Source organism: Camelus bactrianus, chromosome 9 (genome assembly GCF_048773025.1).
Source record: "Camelus bactrianus isolate YW-2024 breed Bactrian camel chromosome 9, ASM4877302v1, whole genome shotgun sequence".
NCBI classification, from domain to species: Eukaryota; Metazoa; Chordata; class Mammalia; order Artiodactyla; family Camelidae; genus Camelus; species Camelus bactrianus.
In genome coordinates, this window is record NC_133547.1 from 43697752 (window position 1) to 43715645 (window position 17894).

The 17894-nt window shown below is 48.5% G+C and overlaps 1 protein-coding gene across 1 annotated transcript; it reads left to right on the top strand.

The window, feature by feature from the left end:
• Positions 1 to 730: 730 nt before the first annotated feature.
• On the top strand, positions 731 to 3693 carry OLFML3 (olfactomedin like 3). Its single transcript, XM_010968408.3, has 3 exons — positions 731 to 1063; positions 1764 to 2049; positions 2364 to 3693. Exons 1-3 carry the CDS (start codon positions 950 to 952, stop codon positions 3182 to 3184), a joined length of 1221 nt encoding a protein of 406 aa, XP_010966710.1. The 5' UTR covers positions 731 to 949; the 3' UTR covers positions 3185 to 3693.
• Positions 3694 to 17894: the final 14201 nt, after the last annotated feature.

A 17894-nucleotide genomic window follows, 5' to 3' on the forward strand; every position in this document is an offset into this window, starting at 1 on the left:
AAGAATATACCTAGAAGCTTTGGGGCAAAGGAAGACTATATATAAAAAGGCTCTGTTGTCAGTCTCGCTTCCAGATAATCAAGAATTAATTTACTAGTTTCTCAATCACCTGTTTTGGGTTTTTTTGTTTGTTTGATAGTTTAATCTCAGCTACATTCTCTTTCTTAGGTTAAATCACAGAGAGATTGGGGTAGCCCCATAAGTAATCGGATAGTCCACGGGGAAAGCTGCATTGTAATCACAAAACCCCCTGTAAATTCAATCTGCTTGGCTTACTTCGTGGAAAATTTTCCACAGGAGGTGAAGTCTAAGCCTTGGTTTCCCTGTAAATCCTGAGGTGATACCAGGTGCTTGGCACAAGATGGCGCCAATGAGCTGTAGAAGAAGGTGGTACAGCCTTGCCCAGTGTGGCCCTTTTTCCCACCTCTTCCCCTCAAACCTCATCCCCTCTGTTTCCAGCCACCACTAAAGGCAGAAACCAATCCATGCTGTTATTTTTGGGAGAGGGAAGGATTCATGAAGCCTGTTTCTTAAGTCAGCACTGGAAGCATTCTAAAACAGGAATAGAGTTTGCTGCGTCTTCTCTGGGGCCTCTGCCTCCCCCTGCTAACTCCTTTTCCTGGATGACTGCCCAGAAGGCCTTTGCCCTAGGGTTCCCAGTCTCCTACCCCTCTCCTGAGTGGCCTGCAGCCTAGGCGGGAGGTGGTTAAGCTTCTGGCTGCTCTGCAATAGGGCCATCTGTGTTTGATCAATCCGAGCGGAAAGGAGGGGGTGGGGGCCGTAAAGACTGTGAGAGCATTCCAGAGTAGTGAGAGAGACCCGGAGATCCAGAAAGAGAGAAGGCACCGCCCCCACCCCGCCTCCAAAGCTAGCCCGCCGGCTTGAGTGGAAGAGGCCGTCTGCACACGACTACACACTCGGTCTCCCCTGGCCCCACTCTCCGGCTGCCATGGGGCCCTGCACTCCTCTCCTCATCTTGTTCCTTTTGTCATGGTTGGGACCCCTTCAAGGACAGCAGCACCACCTGGTGGAGTACATGGAACGCCGACTAGCTGCCTTGGAGGTAAGTGACTCCTTTCTTTTCTGGCCCAGCCTGGAAGGATTCCACATCTGTTGATTTATCCAGTTTGTCAGTGGGTGAATGCCAAGTTAGGGCTCTGTAAAGACCTACAGAAAACTCCATCTTTTAATAGGAGGATCCTCAAAGTTGCAAGCCCTCCTCTTTTCCCCACACACAAAGAGCAATTCCAGAGCAGATAGACCCTTTTGCATTTTACCTCCAGGATTAGATGGGCTGAGGGAACAGAGTGGCCATGAGAGCTGGAATTGTGGGGCTGCATCTCAGGATGAGCTAATGATTCTGCTAAAGTTGGAAATTCTCAGAATATCTGCAACTCTCTGCCTTTTTAAGTTTGAAGTCTGTAGCATCTTAATTCCCAAGAGGAAGACTGTATAACAGAGCAGAGACCCTTTCTCACCCTCCTGCACTTAGACGGCCCTAGAAGCCCAGATGACTCAGTGGCATTGCTCACAGAGACAGTCTGCAGGACTCCAAGTCGGGATGGAGGCCTAGGTGAATCTTAGCCGGGCTCTTTGCACATTTAGCACCTCTGAACATTTGGTTTCCTTTCCGTGGGGTTGAAGGGGATGTTGATGCCTGGCTGAGTTTGTGCTTTTTGCCATTCCTGACTCCCTGGTTGGGCCTCTCCCTGGCCGGGAGTTGTAACCCTCCAGCCCTCCCTCCTGCTGCCCCATCCCTTCAGGAACGGCTGGCCCAGTGCCAGGACCAGAGTAGTCGGCACGCTGCTGAGCTGCGGGACTTCAAGAACAAGATGCTGCCGCTGCTGGAGGTGGCCGAGAAGGAGCGGGAGGCGCTCAGAACTGAGGCAGACACCATCTCGGGGAGAGTGGACCGTCTGGAGCGGGAAGTGGACTATCTGGAGACCCAGAACCCAGCCCTCCCCTGTGTAGAGGTTGACGAGAAGGTGACCGGAAGTCCCGGGACCAAAGGCAAGGGCAGAAGGAATGAGAAGTATGATATGGTGACAGGTAAGCAATCTGAACCGACCCCTGACACTCTCAGTACCTGTATATTTCCTTGGTTCTTTCTTTTTTTCTCCCTATCCCAGTCCATTTGGCTCTGTCTTCTGGAATCTGTCTTAGGGAAATCTCTATAATAACAGGTTTGTTAAGGAGAGTTTCTGAGGACCCACGCACCTTTTCCCTAATCCCGGTAAGAATAGAGGCAGCCACTGGGCAAATGCTGGCTCTTCTCCAAATGGCGCCCCCTGGGGAGTTCCTGCACTGAGCATCTAACTCTTGCCTGTGTTTCCTTGTCTTATGCTCTTCTCCTTTCCCACCAGACTGTGGCTACACCATCTCCCAGGTGAGATCGATGAAGATCCTGAAGCGTTTCGGTGGGCCTGTGGGCCTGTGGACAAAGGACCCACTGGGGCCTGCCGAGAAGATCTACGTGTTAGATGGGACCCAGAATGACACAGCCTTCGTCTTCCCAAGGCTGCGTGACTTCACCCTGGCCATGGCTGCCCGGAAAGCTTCCCGAGTCCGGGTGCCCTTCCCCTGGGTAGGCACGGGCCAGCTGGTATATGGCGGCTTTCTATATTATGCCCGGAGGCCTCCTGGAAGACCTGGAGGGGGCGATGAGTTGGAGAACACTTTGCAGCTCATCAAATTCCACTTGGCCAACCGCACGGTGGTGGACAGTTCCGTATTCCCCGCAGAGGGTTTGATCCCCCCGTACGGGCTGACGGCAGACACGTACATAGACCTGGCGGCTGACGAGGAGGGCCTTTGGGCTGTCTATGCCACTCGGGAGGATGACAGGCACTTGTGTCTGGCCAAGTTAGACCCACAGACACTGGACACAGAGCAGCAGTGGGACACACCGTGTCCCAGAGAGAATGCTGAGGCTGCCTTTGTCATCTGTGGGACCCTATATGTCGTCTATAACACTCGCCCCGCCAGTCGGGCCCGCATCCAGTGCTCCTTTGATGCCAGTGGCACCCTGACCCCTGAGAGGGCAGCGCTCCCTTATTTCCCCCGCCGATATGGTGCCCATGCCAGCCTCCGCTATAACCCCCGAGAGCGCCAGCTCTATGCCTGGGATGATGGCTACCAGATTGTCTATAAGCTGGAGATGAGGAAGAAGGAGGAAGAAGTTTGAGGGAGGGAGCTAGTTCAGTCTCTTTCACCTCCATACAGTTATATCCCTACTAAATTTCCCGCTCCTCCTCTTTCTCCCTATCCCAGTCCATTTGGCTCTGTCTTCTGGAATCTGTCTCCGAATGTGGGCAAGTTGTGATTCAAATCTCACATTTTTAGCCAATTGAAGCCAAATTCTCATTGCCCTTTCTTTTCATATGGGACTCCAGAGCTTGAAGAATCCTTTTAGACCTAAGAGAAAGCCCTAAAGGTTCACTCGTTCCCTCCCGCTCCCACGTCAAGGAATTTCAGGCCAGTCGGAGATGACCCAGACCCAGAGCTCTGACACTCGTGTGGGGGCAACCCCACGGATGAGGCAGCAGAGTATTTCTTGCCTCAGTGCAAGTCAGGGGAGAGAGGGCTAGGAGGAGACTTTCAACTCTGCCCTCCACCTCTTCCCACTCCAGTACCCTAAAGAATGGGACTCATTTTGTATTGCAGCCTTTTGCATTAAAAGGAAAATCCACTTTTCCTGGCCTGTGTTTGTTTGGGGTAGCCCTCCGATCGGATTTCCTCCCATGATCCTCCATTTTCTTCTCTGCCCCATCCGCACTCCTTCAGCCACATTAGGGACTTGGCTGGGCTCCCTTGCTGAGGGAAAGGGGACTTCTCTAGGTACAGATTTGACTGGGAGGCGCCTGGAGAAGCGGCAGAATCCCGCCACCTCAGGAGGTTGGGTGAAAAAAGCCTCTGTCCATACCCACCTTCGTCCACGGCAGCCCTCCCAGAACCACCAGTGGCACTGTGCCTCTGGCCGCAAGACTGGAGCCCAGGGGCAGAGCTTCTAATTCCAATTCTCTGAGGTTTTGAACCAGAAAATGGATTTTAGTCACATTTAGTCTAATGTGGAAACCAGAGCCCTGAAGGCATGTGTGTTCAGTAAGAACTAAGTCTCACCTCTGGGATGGACTCTGCCTCCAACGCTGAACCCCGCTTCTGTCTCCAGCACCCGGCTGTCTCCAGTGCCAGGTTGCACAATAATGCTTGGTCAGAACCACTCTGATTTTCCTCCTGCCACGGCGCCTGCAGTTGGGGCGAGGAGGAGGGGCAGTGACCATGGCCCAGATGTTATTCTTACCAGTTTCCCAGCACATCCCTCTCTCCACCCTCCTCACCCCCACCTACCGACCCCAGTCCTGGAACCTGGTCCGGGAGGCCTGGAAATTTAACCCTTTCCTGCCTAGTTCTTTGGCCTCTGGTCTGGAATTGCAGAATGCCACCCGGAGAAGGGAAAAGGGACAGGAGGAAGTGACCCGGGTTTTAGACTCCAGTCTCTAGGAATCTGCAGAGATCTGTACTGGCCCCACTCCAGCCTCTTCTTCCTTGTGTCCAGCACTCAGAAGCGAGGCTGTCTGATGGACGAGATCCACTGCTTTGACAGTGAAGTTGACCTCAGGCAGCCCTGGGAGTCCTCTTGGTTATTTACCTCACGGTGGGGAGGAAGTGTAACGAGCAGGACCCTATGGTCCTTCCTGGGACCGACTCCTCCCCCATACCCTCTCTGAAGGACCTAGATAATGGTATGTGGTGCACATTTCCTGAGTTGTTTTACAGATGCTAGAATCCTTACCCAATGGAAGATGTTAGTTACTTGATCACGAGCCCCCAGACCTATGGGCACCTAAGATTGATCATATTAACCCCTGTGACATGCCCTGTTACCTCAACAGCAACCAATCAGATAATTGTGCACAGCTGACCACAGGCCCGGGGCTCCCCTCTCTCAACTGGCTTTTGAAAATACTCAGCTGAAACCCTTCAGGGAGTTCAGGGTATTTGAAACAGGACCACCCGTCCTCTTTGCTTGGCCCTGCACTCAACCTTCCTATGCTCCAAACTCTGATGTGTCGGTTTGTTTGGCCTCACTGTGTGTTGGGTGCATGAACTTGCATCCGGTAACAAAAGGCCCAGGTCTTCTCTCCCAAGTCCGTCCCTGTCCTGTCCCTGCTCCCTAGAAGAGGGGATCCGTCAGGGCCTGTGATCCTCCCTTTGTCATCTCTTGTCTCCCCCAGCAGAGCTGCTCCTGACGTAGGTTGGTGAGGAAGGGGAAAGAAAGGCAGTGAAGCACCTCACAAAGGCCCTATTGTAGGGAGCGGGGCGGGTGGGGGCTCACTCCCATTCAGTTCTCTCTAATGTGGGGCTGGCAGCAGTAATCACCGCCTGTCAGCCCACGGAGGGGTCTGCCCACGGAACATCTGGTTCCCACAGCTCACGGCGCACAAGGAGGGTGTGGAGGAGGGAGGGAGTTCTCAGCGGAGGCCTGGAGAAAGGGGTCCAGGCCCAGGAGGGCGCGTGTGCGCATGTGCGTGTGCACGTGGTGGGGCGCTCGTCTCCTTCCTAGTGTGACACTGTGTGTCACTGTCCGATCTTGAGCTGCTAGAGGGTGGGGCCGTGTCTGTAGAGTATCCTGACACAGCACCAAACAGCAGAAGCAGCTTTTTGACAACCCTGAGGAAGGAGTAACTCAGAGAGGCCCCGTGTAAGTGGCATCATCATGAGGAGCGAGTACTAACACTGGGTCCCTGCACCCCACAACGTGTGTGCCTGTCTTTGTGGCATCTTTCTTTGCCTGGTTCCTCAATGAGAGAGGGGGAAAAGCAGATTGTGTGTGTGTGCGCACCTGCCTCAGATTTCTTTGGAAAAGTTCACTCAGACTTCTCTGAAAGGGCAGAAATCTCTGGGGCCTTGTCACTTATTACTTATTGCTTTTTCTCTTTTTGGCTCCTGGACAACAGCTAGAGCTATCTTGGAAGCATTTTACAAGGTGAGTGGAATTGTGTGGGTAGATCCAGCCAAGTGTCCAAATTCATTAAACGAAATTCTCTGTTGCTCAAGGAGAGAGCCTCGGGGGCTGTATCCTACCGTCAAAAAGCAGCCCCACTGCCCCTTCTCAGACCCTCCATAACACATCACTTAGCAGAAATGGGTTATGAACTCTGGTTGGGGTTGAACAAGAGACAGTGGAGAGCAGAGGCCCTAATGGGGGAAAGAGGGGCTAAAAGTCTAAAGAGAATTTCCACGTCTGCTCCCAAGACTTGGCCCTACGACAATCAACAGCTGGGGATGGAGATGCAGGAAGAGCCTCAGGAAGCAGGAGAGGGGACGGCTGTCTGCCAGACCCTTGGTCCAGATGTCACCTCTCCATCCCAAGGCAGGGTTGCGAGGGCTCCCTTTACCCCTACTCTGCCCTGAGAGTTTCCCACCTTAACCTCCAAGCTCTCTTCTTGGTTCTCAATATCTTCTCCTCCCTGCTGCTGGTCTTTGTGTCTGCCTGCTGGAGAAACCAACGCATTTGTCTTGTCATTTTCATCAGGGAACCTGAGCCAATGTTGTCTGAGCCCTGGATGGTGGGGAGGGAGGGAGAGAGAGGGCAGATATATAAGGAATGAAGTTGTTGATTCAGCTGTCATCGCTTCCTCTGGGATCAGGCTCTGAGCTAAACAGGAACCAGCGCCCTTTCTCTCTTCCTCCTCCTCCAGGCTCAGAGTTTCTGGATCCCTTCTCAATCCCTCTCCTTGGATAGGCGCCCCCTTCCCTGCGGCTCCTGGAGCATCTCTTCCACTGCTCCCCATTTTACTACCTGGTTTAAGTCAAAACATGCCCATTTTGAGAATTGAGACTCTCTTGGTATTTCTCCCAGCCAGCAGCCAGGTCTCTCTGGGACCTGGGGTCCAGCCTCTCTCTGGCTGCCTCGGCAGTGTTGTCTCAGCTCCAGGAGGGCTCTTCTGTTCCTTCAGCCAGAGAGCAGAGGTCGTGCTTCTGCCCTTTGCCCCTCTCAGCAGCTGCAGCCTCTCCTCTGCCCCTGCAGCCTGACGCTTCCTCCTTTGCCACCCCGGCCACCAGGGCTGGTAAGCTCTCCTCTGCCTGTTCCTTAACTTCAGCTCGCACCATGCAGAGCTTAAAAGATTAAATCTTTATTTATGGATTTAATAACTCCAGAGAAGAATTATAAATGTGGAAACCAATGTATTACTTTGAAGGGCAGAATGAGAAATTAAAAACAAAGACCTCTCAGCACCTTCTCTCCAGGACACAGGGCTTCTGACAATGTCTGGAGTTGGACATATATCTGGGGTCTCTCCGGCCCCCCAAACTCCACCTTCTCTGAGAACAGACACCCTTACTTCCCATCCATAGCTGTGGATTCTCTCTCCTGGGGATTGAGACGTGTGGATCGGAGACGTTAGGTCTGAGAAAGCATCTGGAAGCATCTTCTGCCCTGCTATGGAGAGACAGTGAGAGCCAGACTGCAGGATAAAGGGCGAGGAGACACCAGGCAGAAGCAGAGACAGGAGTGCGAGGGCTGATGGGGCCAGTGCGCATGTCCCTCCTGTGGTCACAGTGCGTTGCTAGCCCTTGGGTTCTACAAAATGCCTAAATCCTTAAAATAAATACTCCTTTTCCTTGTTTGCTTTCCTTTTTTTGCTCAAGTTTTTATGAGTGTCTTTCTGTTTCCTCCAAGTCAAATACAACTCCTCATCTTTACCTTACCTTCCAACCAAAAATATCACCCCATCCCCTGGACTGTGGGGCACATGGCCTTGAGCTTTTAGTAGGTTCCTCCCTGCACACGACCCAGAGGACCCACCAGAATCAGGAAGAATCCGGGCAGGCCTGTCCTGAATCACTCTACCGCGGCTCCGCACGCCATCCCTCCTCCTCGCAGACGGCCTGCTCAGTGACCCTCTCCCGTTCTGGTCCCTCGTGGTGTGTGGTTTCTTCCTTCATCATAGCTTGTAGCACAGTGTTCTCTGAGACAACATGACACATTAGAGCAAAAACTTTATAGTCTGTCAAGCTTGGAGTTGGAGCAGAGCTCTTGTGTCGGAGTCTGGCTCTGCTATTTACTGCTCTGATGCCTCAAGCAAGTTACTTGCTACATTAACTATAAGATAACAATAATACTATTTGCCCAATACGATTGTTGCTGCGAGGATTAGAGACAATTTATGCCAACTCTTTCGCAGTGCAGGTGCAGACAATCAGAAGGTAGCTCGGGTAGGGGGAGGTATAGCTCAAGCGGTAGAATGCATGCTTAGCGTACATGAGGTCCTGGGTTCAATCTCTGGTACCTCCTCTAAAAATAAATAACCTAATTACCTTTCCCTGGCAAAAAAAAAAAAAAAAAGAAAAAAAAAAAGTAGCTCTGAAACCCCACTTTGTTCCTTTGGAAGGCTTTTCTGACCTCTCCCACCCAGCAGGGCCAGGGGTCTTTCCTCTGGGCCCTGACTTACCCTGTGCAAATCCCAGTTGGAGCCGGTACCACAATGTGTTGTCTTGCTCATCTTTGTGGTCCCAGGGCCTAACACAGAGCCTGGCTCAGAGATGGGGCTCAGTTCATACTTGAGTTCGTGCTCCCCCATTAGACTGGGAACCCTTGGAATTCTGGGCGGATTTGTCTCCTAACTTAGGACCTAACTCAGGAGTGGTCCGTGGCCAGCAAGCTGGACATGTTCTTTGTGGCATTTTTCAGTTCAAATGGACAAAGATGAACTACAGATAATAGAAAGCAGTCTGCTTTCAACTGCAGAACATGCTGGCCTTCCCACAGTGAAGATTTCCAGCTCCTACATCTAAGGGAAAAGTCTCAAAGTAGGCCAGCACAGCTAAGCCCCGTGGCCACGGGGGAGGAAGGCAATAAAATTACCAAAGGCAGTGGGAAGGTCTTTGCTGTTCAGCAGCTGGTTCACAGCGGGGGTTCCGGAGTAACTAAGCCTGCTCCCAGCCCGGCCCTGCCACTTGCTGGCAAGATCCTTCACCTCCGTAAGCCTCAGCTCTTTTCATCTAGAAAATGTAGAAGATGCCAATTCACAGATTGTGGTGAGAATTAAATGAAGTAATCCCCGTAAAGCAGTAAACCTGGTGCCTGGCACATAGTAGGTGCTCAGTAAGTCTTACTATTGTTATTGTTAAAGTTAATAGCATCTTGACTGCAGGAGTCTTTTCAGATTAAAAACTGCTCATGCCTTTCATATCCTTGGATCTTGACGACAATTCCATGAGATAGGCAGGTCTCAGGAAGCGGATGATACAGAGACTAAAAGATTTGTCCAAGGTGTCACAGCTCGAAAAGTGTAGTGGGGCCAGAACCTAGGCTTGAGGGCTGTGTGGAGGCGCAGAAAGAGCCGGGGCTCTGAACCCAAGCTGTGTTCAAGCCCTTGCTTGGCCACTCGTTAACCGTGTAATCCTGGGTGAGTCAATTCTTTGAGCTTCAGGGAGGATTACCTACCCGAAGACTTGTGAAGGGTGGACGGACTAGCGTTTATAAAATCTCTAGCAGAACATCAGGAACAATGAAGGTGCTCCATACACGCCCATCCCCAGGGCTGTGCTTCTCGATGTCTCATATTGGACCAGAGGCTGCCAACCACCTCTGCTTGGTGATCGCCATATGTCTCGATCCGGTGGTTCTTAGCTGCCTTCTGTCTCCATTTGTACATTGTCTGCAGGCAGACGTGACACCTGTTTGCCACCATAGTCTGTACATTCTCAGCCACAGAGGGCTTGACAGGTGTCCTGTGCCAGCCACGCGAGAAGAAAGCAGGGTGTGGGAAAGCGTCCCCCATCTTTTCTCTGCGATTGCAACAACTCTGCCAACAACGACGTGTGTGTTTAGTTTTTCAGTTTTCTTTCTTTTCTTTTTCAAATAAGTGCTCCCAAGGTGTCTTTTCCGTCCTACCACATTTTCACTCTCCAAGAGATTTTAGTTTTTCAGACATGTGCCTTGGAGCAGTCACTATTGACGTTTTTGATTTATCTTGCTGTTGATTTTGACAGATCCTTCAATGCCATTTTGGTTGCGCTTGTTCTTACAGGTTATTTATGACTGTCCAACGGCACATGAGTTTGGTTTTGCAGCTGCCGAGTGTTGTATTCCTGGCCTGTAAATTGATGTGCTTGTCAAATGCATGAGCTATTCTCCATCTACTCGACTCGCCCTTTGGAGGAAGGATGAGAGTGTGGAAAGAGCACAGGGGTGGGAGTAAGACGACCTTCCGATTTTTGTGGCTGGTTTCAGTGTGGAGTGTCCTGGCTCTGCTTCTCATGGACTGTGTGACCTGGAGTCAAACGCTAACCTCTCCGAGTCTCAGTTTGTCATTTGCCTAACAGGCTTCTGTTACCTGGATTACCATCTCACAGGACTGTTGAGACTCAAGTCCTAATGCATAAAGCTTTTAGGACCTCCAGAAAGGAATCTTAGGAATCATTGAGTTTGACTCCTTCATTTTATAATGGAAGCAGTTGAAGTCCAGAGAGCCTTTTGAGGGCAGGGACCATGCCTTATCCATCTTTCCATCCTGGGGGTCCAGACAGAGTCAGGCACATACTGGGTGTCCAGTGAATGTTGTGAAAATGAGTTGAGTAATCAGCTCGCGGTGACATATTTATGATTTAACCTCTGATGACTCAGGGTTATTATCAACATCAATTACTGCACCATGTTGCTATGCCCTGATGCCTTCAGAACCAATTATGCTGTGTAGGATGTGCCCGTCAGGCTTTTCCTCTCTCCTCCCTCACTGTCACCTGTCATTCTCCCTGTACCCATTGGATCCACTCTGAGAAATCTCCATCACTGTTTCTAACTGGCTGTCCACTCTAGGCTGGGATGGAACAAGAGTTAAAGGGCTTTGAAAGGTGTAAAGTTGGCATACATGCCAGCTACCTTAACTGGAGTCACCAGGAGTGTGTCTGAGCACTGAAAGAGTAGAAAACTAACACGATGTCTACTGAGTTGTTCAGGCCTGTACTTCTAGCGAAACTGATCTTATGACTCATACGCCCCACTCCCTGGGTATTCTTTTCTTAGAATAACATCCTTTCACCCTAGAGATCTTTTTATTTTATTTTTTTAATGGAGGTACTGGGGATTGAACCCAGGACCTCATCTATGCTAGACATGCACTCTACCATGGAGCTACACCCTCCCCCTTACCCTAGAGGTCTTCAAAGAAGGTCATGAATTGAGAATCTCAAGAAAATGGGCAGACCTTCCTAAATACCTCCATAACAAGGGCAAGTTCTTATCAAGATGAAAGGGATGTAGCCCCACACACTCTGATTGTTATCACCCTCCTGTTCCCAATTGTCTATAAAACCCCAGGACCTTTACCCCAAGAGGGGCTCACAGTCGTTAAGGCATCAGCCCACTGTGACTCCCTTTGCCCGGCAAAGCAATAAAGCTGTTCTCTTCTATTCTCCCCAGACTGTCTCCATTTCTATTTCCGCCGTGGGCACGGAGGCTGGGATTTCGGCAACAGTCCTCCACGGACGAGAAGCAAAGCCTATTTTCAGCCATACGAAGCGTAAACTACCATCTGGTCTAGGCCCCTCATGTCACACAGGTATTTTCTACCTCACTGTACCCTTCCAGCGCCTTCTAGCACGGTGTGACCTGTTCACTCAGCGACTTGCGAAGCAGGTACGTGTTTCATGCTGGCAGTGGCTGAGAATGCAGTGGTTTCTACCCCTTGGAATCTCTACCCCGTGACCTGGATTCTTAAGCATTTTTCCTCCCCACACAGGGGAGGTAAACACAGAGACATGGATTTCTCCTCTCATTCCTGATTATGACAGAGAAATTCCCTTCTCCTCCTCTTTCTGTCCTTTCCAGTCCTCTAACCCTGATTGAGGTGAAATACTTTTTACTGCTACACATTGTTTAGATACCTAGGGGAGGCTTCAAAGATCTTTGATCAGGCAACTCAGGCTGGCCGTTCTCTTTCTCTGTGTACATCCCCTGCTGGACCAGTGCCTGCTTCACCTACACCCTACTTACCCGACTGACCTTCCTACGTACTTGCCCCCACCCCAGCTGGTGATTGTTCTTATCAAAGGGGCTGTGAAGGGTGGGCCCTTCTGCTAGTTTCCCTGGTAACTAACGAGCCAACCTGACATCAATTTCCCCCATAGCTGGTAACCTCCTCCTCCCCCCAGCAGGGGAGCTAAGACAACCACCATGTCCTGCCTGCAGTCTGCTGCACACGGTAGTGGGGTCACTCCAGGACCTCACTTCAGACATGTAAGGCCCCCATATTCATTCAATCATTGATGTCTCTGTCGCTGACCCTGGGCTCTTTCTTTGGTCTTGAAGCTGGGCGAGTACAGGCCTTGTAGGCCTGCGAGGTGCAGCCCAACAATGTAAAATGTAAACTAGAAACACTAGCTTAATAATTAAGGAGGGAAGGGAGGACGTAAGGGGAAATGGTGGTTTTATCATTGGATTTTATTTATTTATTTAATCTACAATTTCTTTTCTTTTCTTCTTTTTTAATATTTTATTGAAGGATAGTTGATTTACAATGTTTGTTTCAGGTGTACAGCAAAGCGACTCAGTTATACGTACATATATATTTTCTTTTCAGATTCTTTTCCATTATACATTATTACAAGAAGTTGAATATAGTTTCCTGTGCTATAGAGTAGGTCCTTGTTGTCCATCTATTTTATATATAGTAATGTATATCTGTTAATCCCAAATTCCTAATTTATCCCTCCCCTGCCCTTTCCCTTTTGGTAACCATAGTTTGTTTTCTATGTCCTTGAGTCTGTCTTGGGTTTGTAAATAGAATTTGTATTCTTTTTTTTTTAGATTTCACATATAAGTGATATCATATGATATTTGTCTTTCTCTGTCTGACTTACTTCACTCAATACAACAATGTCTAGGTCCGTCCATGTTGCTGCAAATGGCATTACTTCATTCTTTTTTATGGCTGAGTATTATTCCATTGTGTGTTGTTTGTGTGTGTGTGTGTGTGTGTGTGTGTGTGTGTGTGTGTGTATGTGGTATATATATATATATACCACAGCTTCTTTATCCAGTCACCTGTTGATGGACATTTAGGTTGCTTCCATGTCTTGGCTATTGTACATAGAGCTGTTATGAACATTGGGTTGCATGTGTCTTTTTGAATTAGAGTTTTCACCAGACGTATGCCCGGGAGCAGGATTCTGGATCCTATGGTAAGTCTGTTTTTAGTTTTTTAAGGAACCTCCATACTGTTTTCCATAATGGCTGCACCAAATTACATTCCCACCAACAGTGTAGGAAGGTTCCTTTTTCTCCACACCCTCTCCAGCATTTATTATCTGTACTTTTTAATAATGGCCATTCTGACTGTTGTGTGGTGATACCTCATTGTAGTTTTGATTTGCATTTCTCTAGTATCACTGGATTTTTAAAATATATTTTTGCTGAAGTATATTCAGTTTACAATGTTGTGTTAATTATCACTGGATTTTAAAGTGAGGTAGGAGTAATCTCATTGAAACCAAACTTCAGTATTCATTTGCATTTGCAGACAAGTCTAGTAAATTACACACAAATTATCAGCCACAAATTGAGATTTATGTTGTGTGGGTTTTTTATTTCATTTTTTTAAATGGAGGTACTGGAGATTGAACCCAGGACCTCGTGCATACTAAGCACATGCTCTCCACTAAGCTATACCCCCAGCCCCTATTCTGTGGGTTTTTAATGAGGGCAAGTGAGGCAGCTCAACACTCTTGCAGATTCATGGTCTGGAAAGGATCAACCTGGCTTATCTCTCCCTGAGGTCAGTGCAGTAGCAGGGCATGGACCAGACACCTGAGTTGCTATCATTCAGCTCTTTTCTGCCTGTGTGATCTCAGTCTCCTCATGTGTAAGATAGCAATAATATTAATCTCTCCCTCACAGGGGTGCGATGACTGAAATGAGATAATGTACAGGAGAGTGTTTTGTAAATCGAAAAGCTATACCGAAGCCAGCTGCTCACATTACTCAGTTAGGACTCAGCATAGAGCATCTCATATCTGTGTTAGGTTTCGGGCAGCCAAGGACGAGGACAGGCCGTGGAGCCCACCTGGCAAGAAGGAGCAAAGGGACGCTGTTCAAGATGAAAAGTCATCATTAGGAAAGCTGATTGTTACAAACAAGAGGAACTTGTAGGTATCTGAGATTCAAAAAGGAGACACGACATCTGTGTGACCTGGATGCTGGTACAGAATTGAACCACTGTGACTGGTCTTCCCCAGGCAGAAAATGCAAAGTCAAAGATGGGGTTCAGCCTGCAAAGTCAGGACACCACCAAGTGTAGAGGAGGCCCAACGCCTAGGTTGTGGAGCAGGAAGGAGATCTGGGGGCGAGACACATGTCATGTCCGTGTTGGGAAAGTTCACCGAGAGACACTGAAATCTGAATGGAGCCCATGAGAGAGGCAGCCTCTGTGGGAACACTCCAATGTCAAAAAGCCAACTGGGACAGACAATTGATTAATGAGAAATGTGATGGATACTGATGAAGCATTTTCTATGTACTATGTGCTCCTTCACAATAGTAAGACAGATGTGGACGTGTCTCACGGCTCATGGACTGGCGATTCAAAGAGATGAGTAAATAGGAACCACGTTGCAGTATGGTCGGGCCTGTGTGATAGGGAGACCTTCTACCTCAGCCTTGCCTGCAGTGGGGGGTGGGTCCCACTCCAGATGGTCCTCTGGATGGCTGGAGGGACACCCACGAGGGCCCCCTGCACACCATTGCCACGGCTGTCGTCATCACTCTGCTGGACCACTGCAGGGGGCTCCCAACTGACCTTGCCCCAGGGTCTTTCCTGGCTTCTGCACACGTGTCACCATGTCTCACTGTATGTCATTGTTTTTTAATTTTTTCATTTGAAATATAGCTGAATTACAATGTTGTGTTAATTTCTGGTACACAGCATAGTTACTTAGTTATATATATATATATTTCTTTTCATATTTCTTTTCATTATAGATGTCATTGTTTGTTAAAGGACCCATCTCCACAGACCAGACTGCAAAACTGTCCCTTTTTATGGGGAACCAGCCCGTCGAGTGCTGGGACAATGACTTCCTTTCTACAGCTTTCTTTCTATAGCTCCAGCTCAACGGATGTTTCAGGAGAACAGGAAGAGGAAAAGGCAGGAAGGCCCATGGGGACAAAGGAGGGTCCTCGCTGTCCAGGGCCATCCTTGCCTTCCGAGCACGTTCCCCACCATCTGGGAGGCGAGTGCCCTGGTGCTAAGAGTTTGCAGAAGTGAAAGCTGTCCTGAAAGCAGCGGCTGCCCCCGTGAGACGCTTGCAGCCAGAGAGCCAGAACCCAGGCCGGCTCTTCTCTTCTGCCCACAGCTTTCTCTGCAAGTCTCCTGGGAACAGGACCTTGTTGCCAGCTTCCATCCCCTGGAGCCAGCCTCACTCGATTCCCCCTGGGAATTCACTTTTGCCTTGGGCTGCGGTCTCTGCAGGGCACTCACCCCCAGCCCGCCACTCACAGAACTAATAAACTGCAGCACTATTGACTGAGTCTTTTGCCCCCACCATACGTGGCATGAATACGGTGGTCTCAACCCTCAAAACAATGCTCCCAACACACTTAATGAGAGCCAGACTCTGTGCTGCAGGCTGAGAAGACATGTAATGGCTTCTGTGCCTCAGAAGCTGACAACTCAGCTGCAGTGGGGGAACCAGGAGGTGGTTAAGGGTTGGACAAGATAAGGATAAGAGAGGCATGTGCTTCCCGCTACTGCCCACTGCCCAAGGAGTTAAAGAGAAGTGCCTTCACTACTATATATAACATAGATAAACAACAAGGACCTAGTGTATAGCACAGGGAACTATGTTCAATTTCTTGCAAAAAAATAGAATGGAAAAGAATCTGAAAAAATACATATGTATGTATATGTATAACTGAATTGATTTGCTGTACACTTAAAACTAACATTGTAAATCAACTACACTTTAATAAAAAAATACAATCGAGAGAATACGAATACAAAAAAAAAAAAAAATACAGAAGAGAGAGAGAGATGTACCTGAACAGAAGGGAACTTCATGAGAATTCCAAGGAAGAAAGCGGTCACACTCCAAATAGGAGGATTTGAAGAGGCGTCTTAAATGGTAGCATTTGACAAGAGGGTACAGCGCAGTGGTAGTTTGTGCTGAGCATGCGTGAAGTCCTGAGTTCAATCCCCAGTACCTCCATTAAAATCCCCCCCCCAATTTTTTTAATTAAAAAAAAAATAAAATGGTAGCATTTGAAGTAGCCTTAGGACTGAGAAGTGTTTCAGGAGGAGGGATGGGCCGAAGCCAAGGTGTGAAGGTGGTTAGGTACCAGTATAGTCAGGAAAGAGCTACTAGGTTAGTCTGATGAGAATATAAATTCCCTCTATCATATTCAGAGAAGTAAGTCAGAGAAAGACAAATATCATATGATCTCACTTATATGTAGAATCTAAAAAAAAGTGATACAGACTCATGGACATAGAAAACAAACTGGTTACCAAAGGGGTAAGGGCAGGGGAGGGATAAATTAGGAATTTGGGATTAACAGACACACACTACTATATATAAAATAGATGAACAAGGACCTACTGCATAGCACAGGGAACTATATTCAATCTCTTGTAATAATGTATAATGGAAAAGAAACTGAAAATAAAAAATACATATGTATACAAATAACTGAGTTGCTTTGCTGTACACCTGAAACTAACATTGTAAATCAACTACACTTCAATAAAAAATAAAATAAAAAAAAAAAGAATATAAATTGCTTCAAGGGGTTCATAGGGAAATAAAAGCCAAAAAATCCCAGTCGGGCCATGTTGCTGAGGGAGCTCTACTGAGTCAAAGCAAACATGCTGAAGCTGTATGTGTAATTGCCGTCATTGAGCTAACAGTACAACACCACCGCAGATTTGGATTGCTAGCTCTGTGTTACAGATGAGGAAACTGAGGTTTACATGCATAATTTGTCCAAGGTCACACACCTAGAAAGCAGGAGAGCCAGAACTTGTACCAAACTCTGTCTGGCTCTCCTACCAAAGGTCATGCCCTTGACCCCGTCACTGTACTGGCAGCATGGGAGTCGGTGAGCTTGTCGGGGTAGAAAGCATCAGTGGTTCAAGGCAGCATCAGTGGTTCAAGGCAGCATCAGTGAACACTCAGGGGCGGGGAGACTGAAGAGGAGCCAGTGAGGGAGAGAGACTGAGTAGCACCAGGAAAAGTCCCCATCTCTCAATCCGAGAGAGGAGGGAAGACCAAGAAGGAGGAGGCAGCAAGGACTCAAAACACTCAGAGGGGTCGGGAAGATGAGGGAAAGGGCTGGAGGGGGCTGGAGGGCACCTGCTCAGAGCAGTGCAAGTCAGTGAGGGGAGGGGAGGCAGGGAGACAAGGCTACTCACTGAAGACACCTGGTGCTCAGGGGGTGGGCAGGAGGCGGAAGAGAAGGAAAGGCAGGGTTGAGGGAAGGTTTTTTTTTTTTTTTTAATATATTTTTAATTATGAAATAGTTTGAATGTACAGAAAATAATACGATTGACAACCATAAATCACCACTCAGACTTAAAATGTTAACATTCCTGAAGCTTGCTGTAGATCTTTCTCTCTTTTAAAAATAAGCTCACAGATTCAGCTAAACCCTCCCCTCCCTCACCTCTCCTCCCTCCCTTCTCACAGATAATTACCATCCTTAAGTATCAGTCCCTTGTATTAAAAAAATATTTATTGCACCTATCTGTACTAACGCAGCTTGTAGAATCATTTTGTATGTTTTAAAATTCACCTAAAAGGTATCTTCTATGAATACATTCATGCAGCCTTTTTAAACCCCAGCATTATTCTGGAGACTGCCCAGGACAATAGCAGAGCTCTGGGTCCTTCGTTTT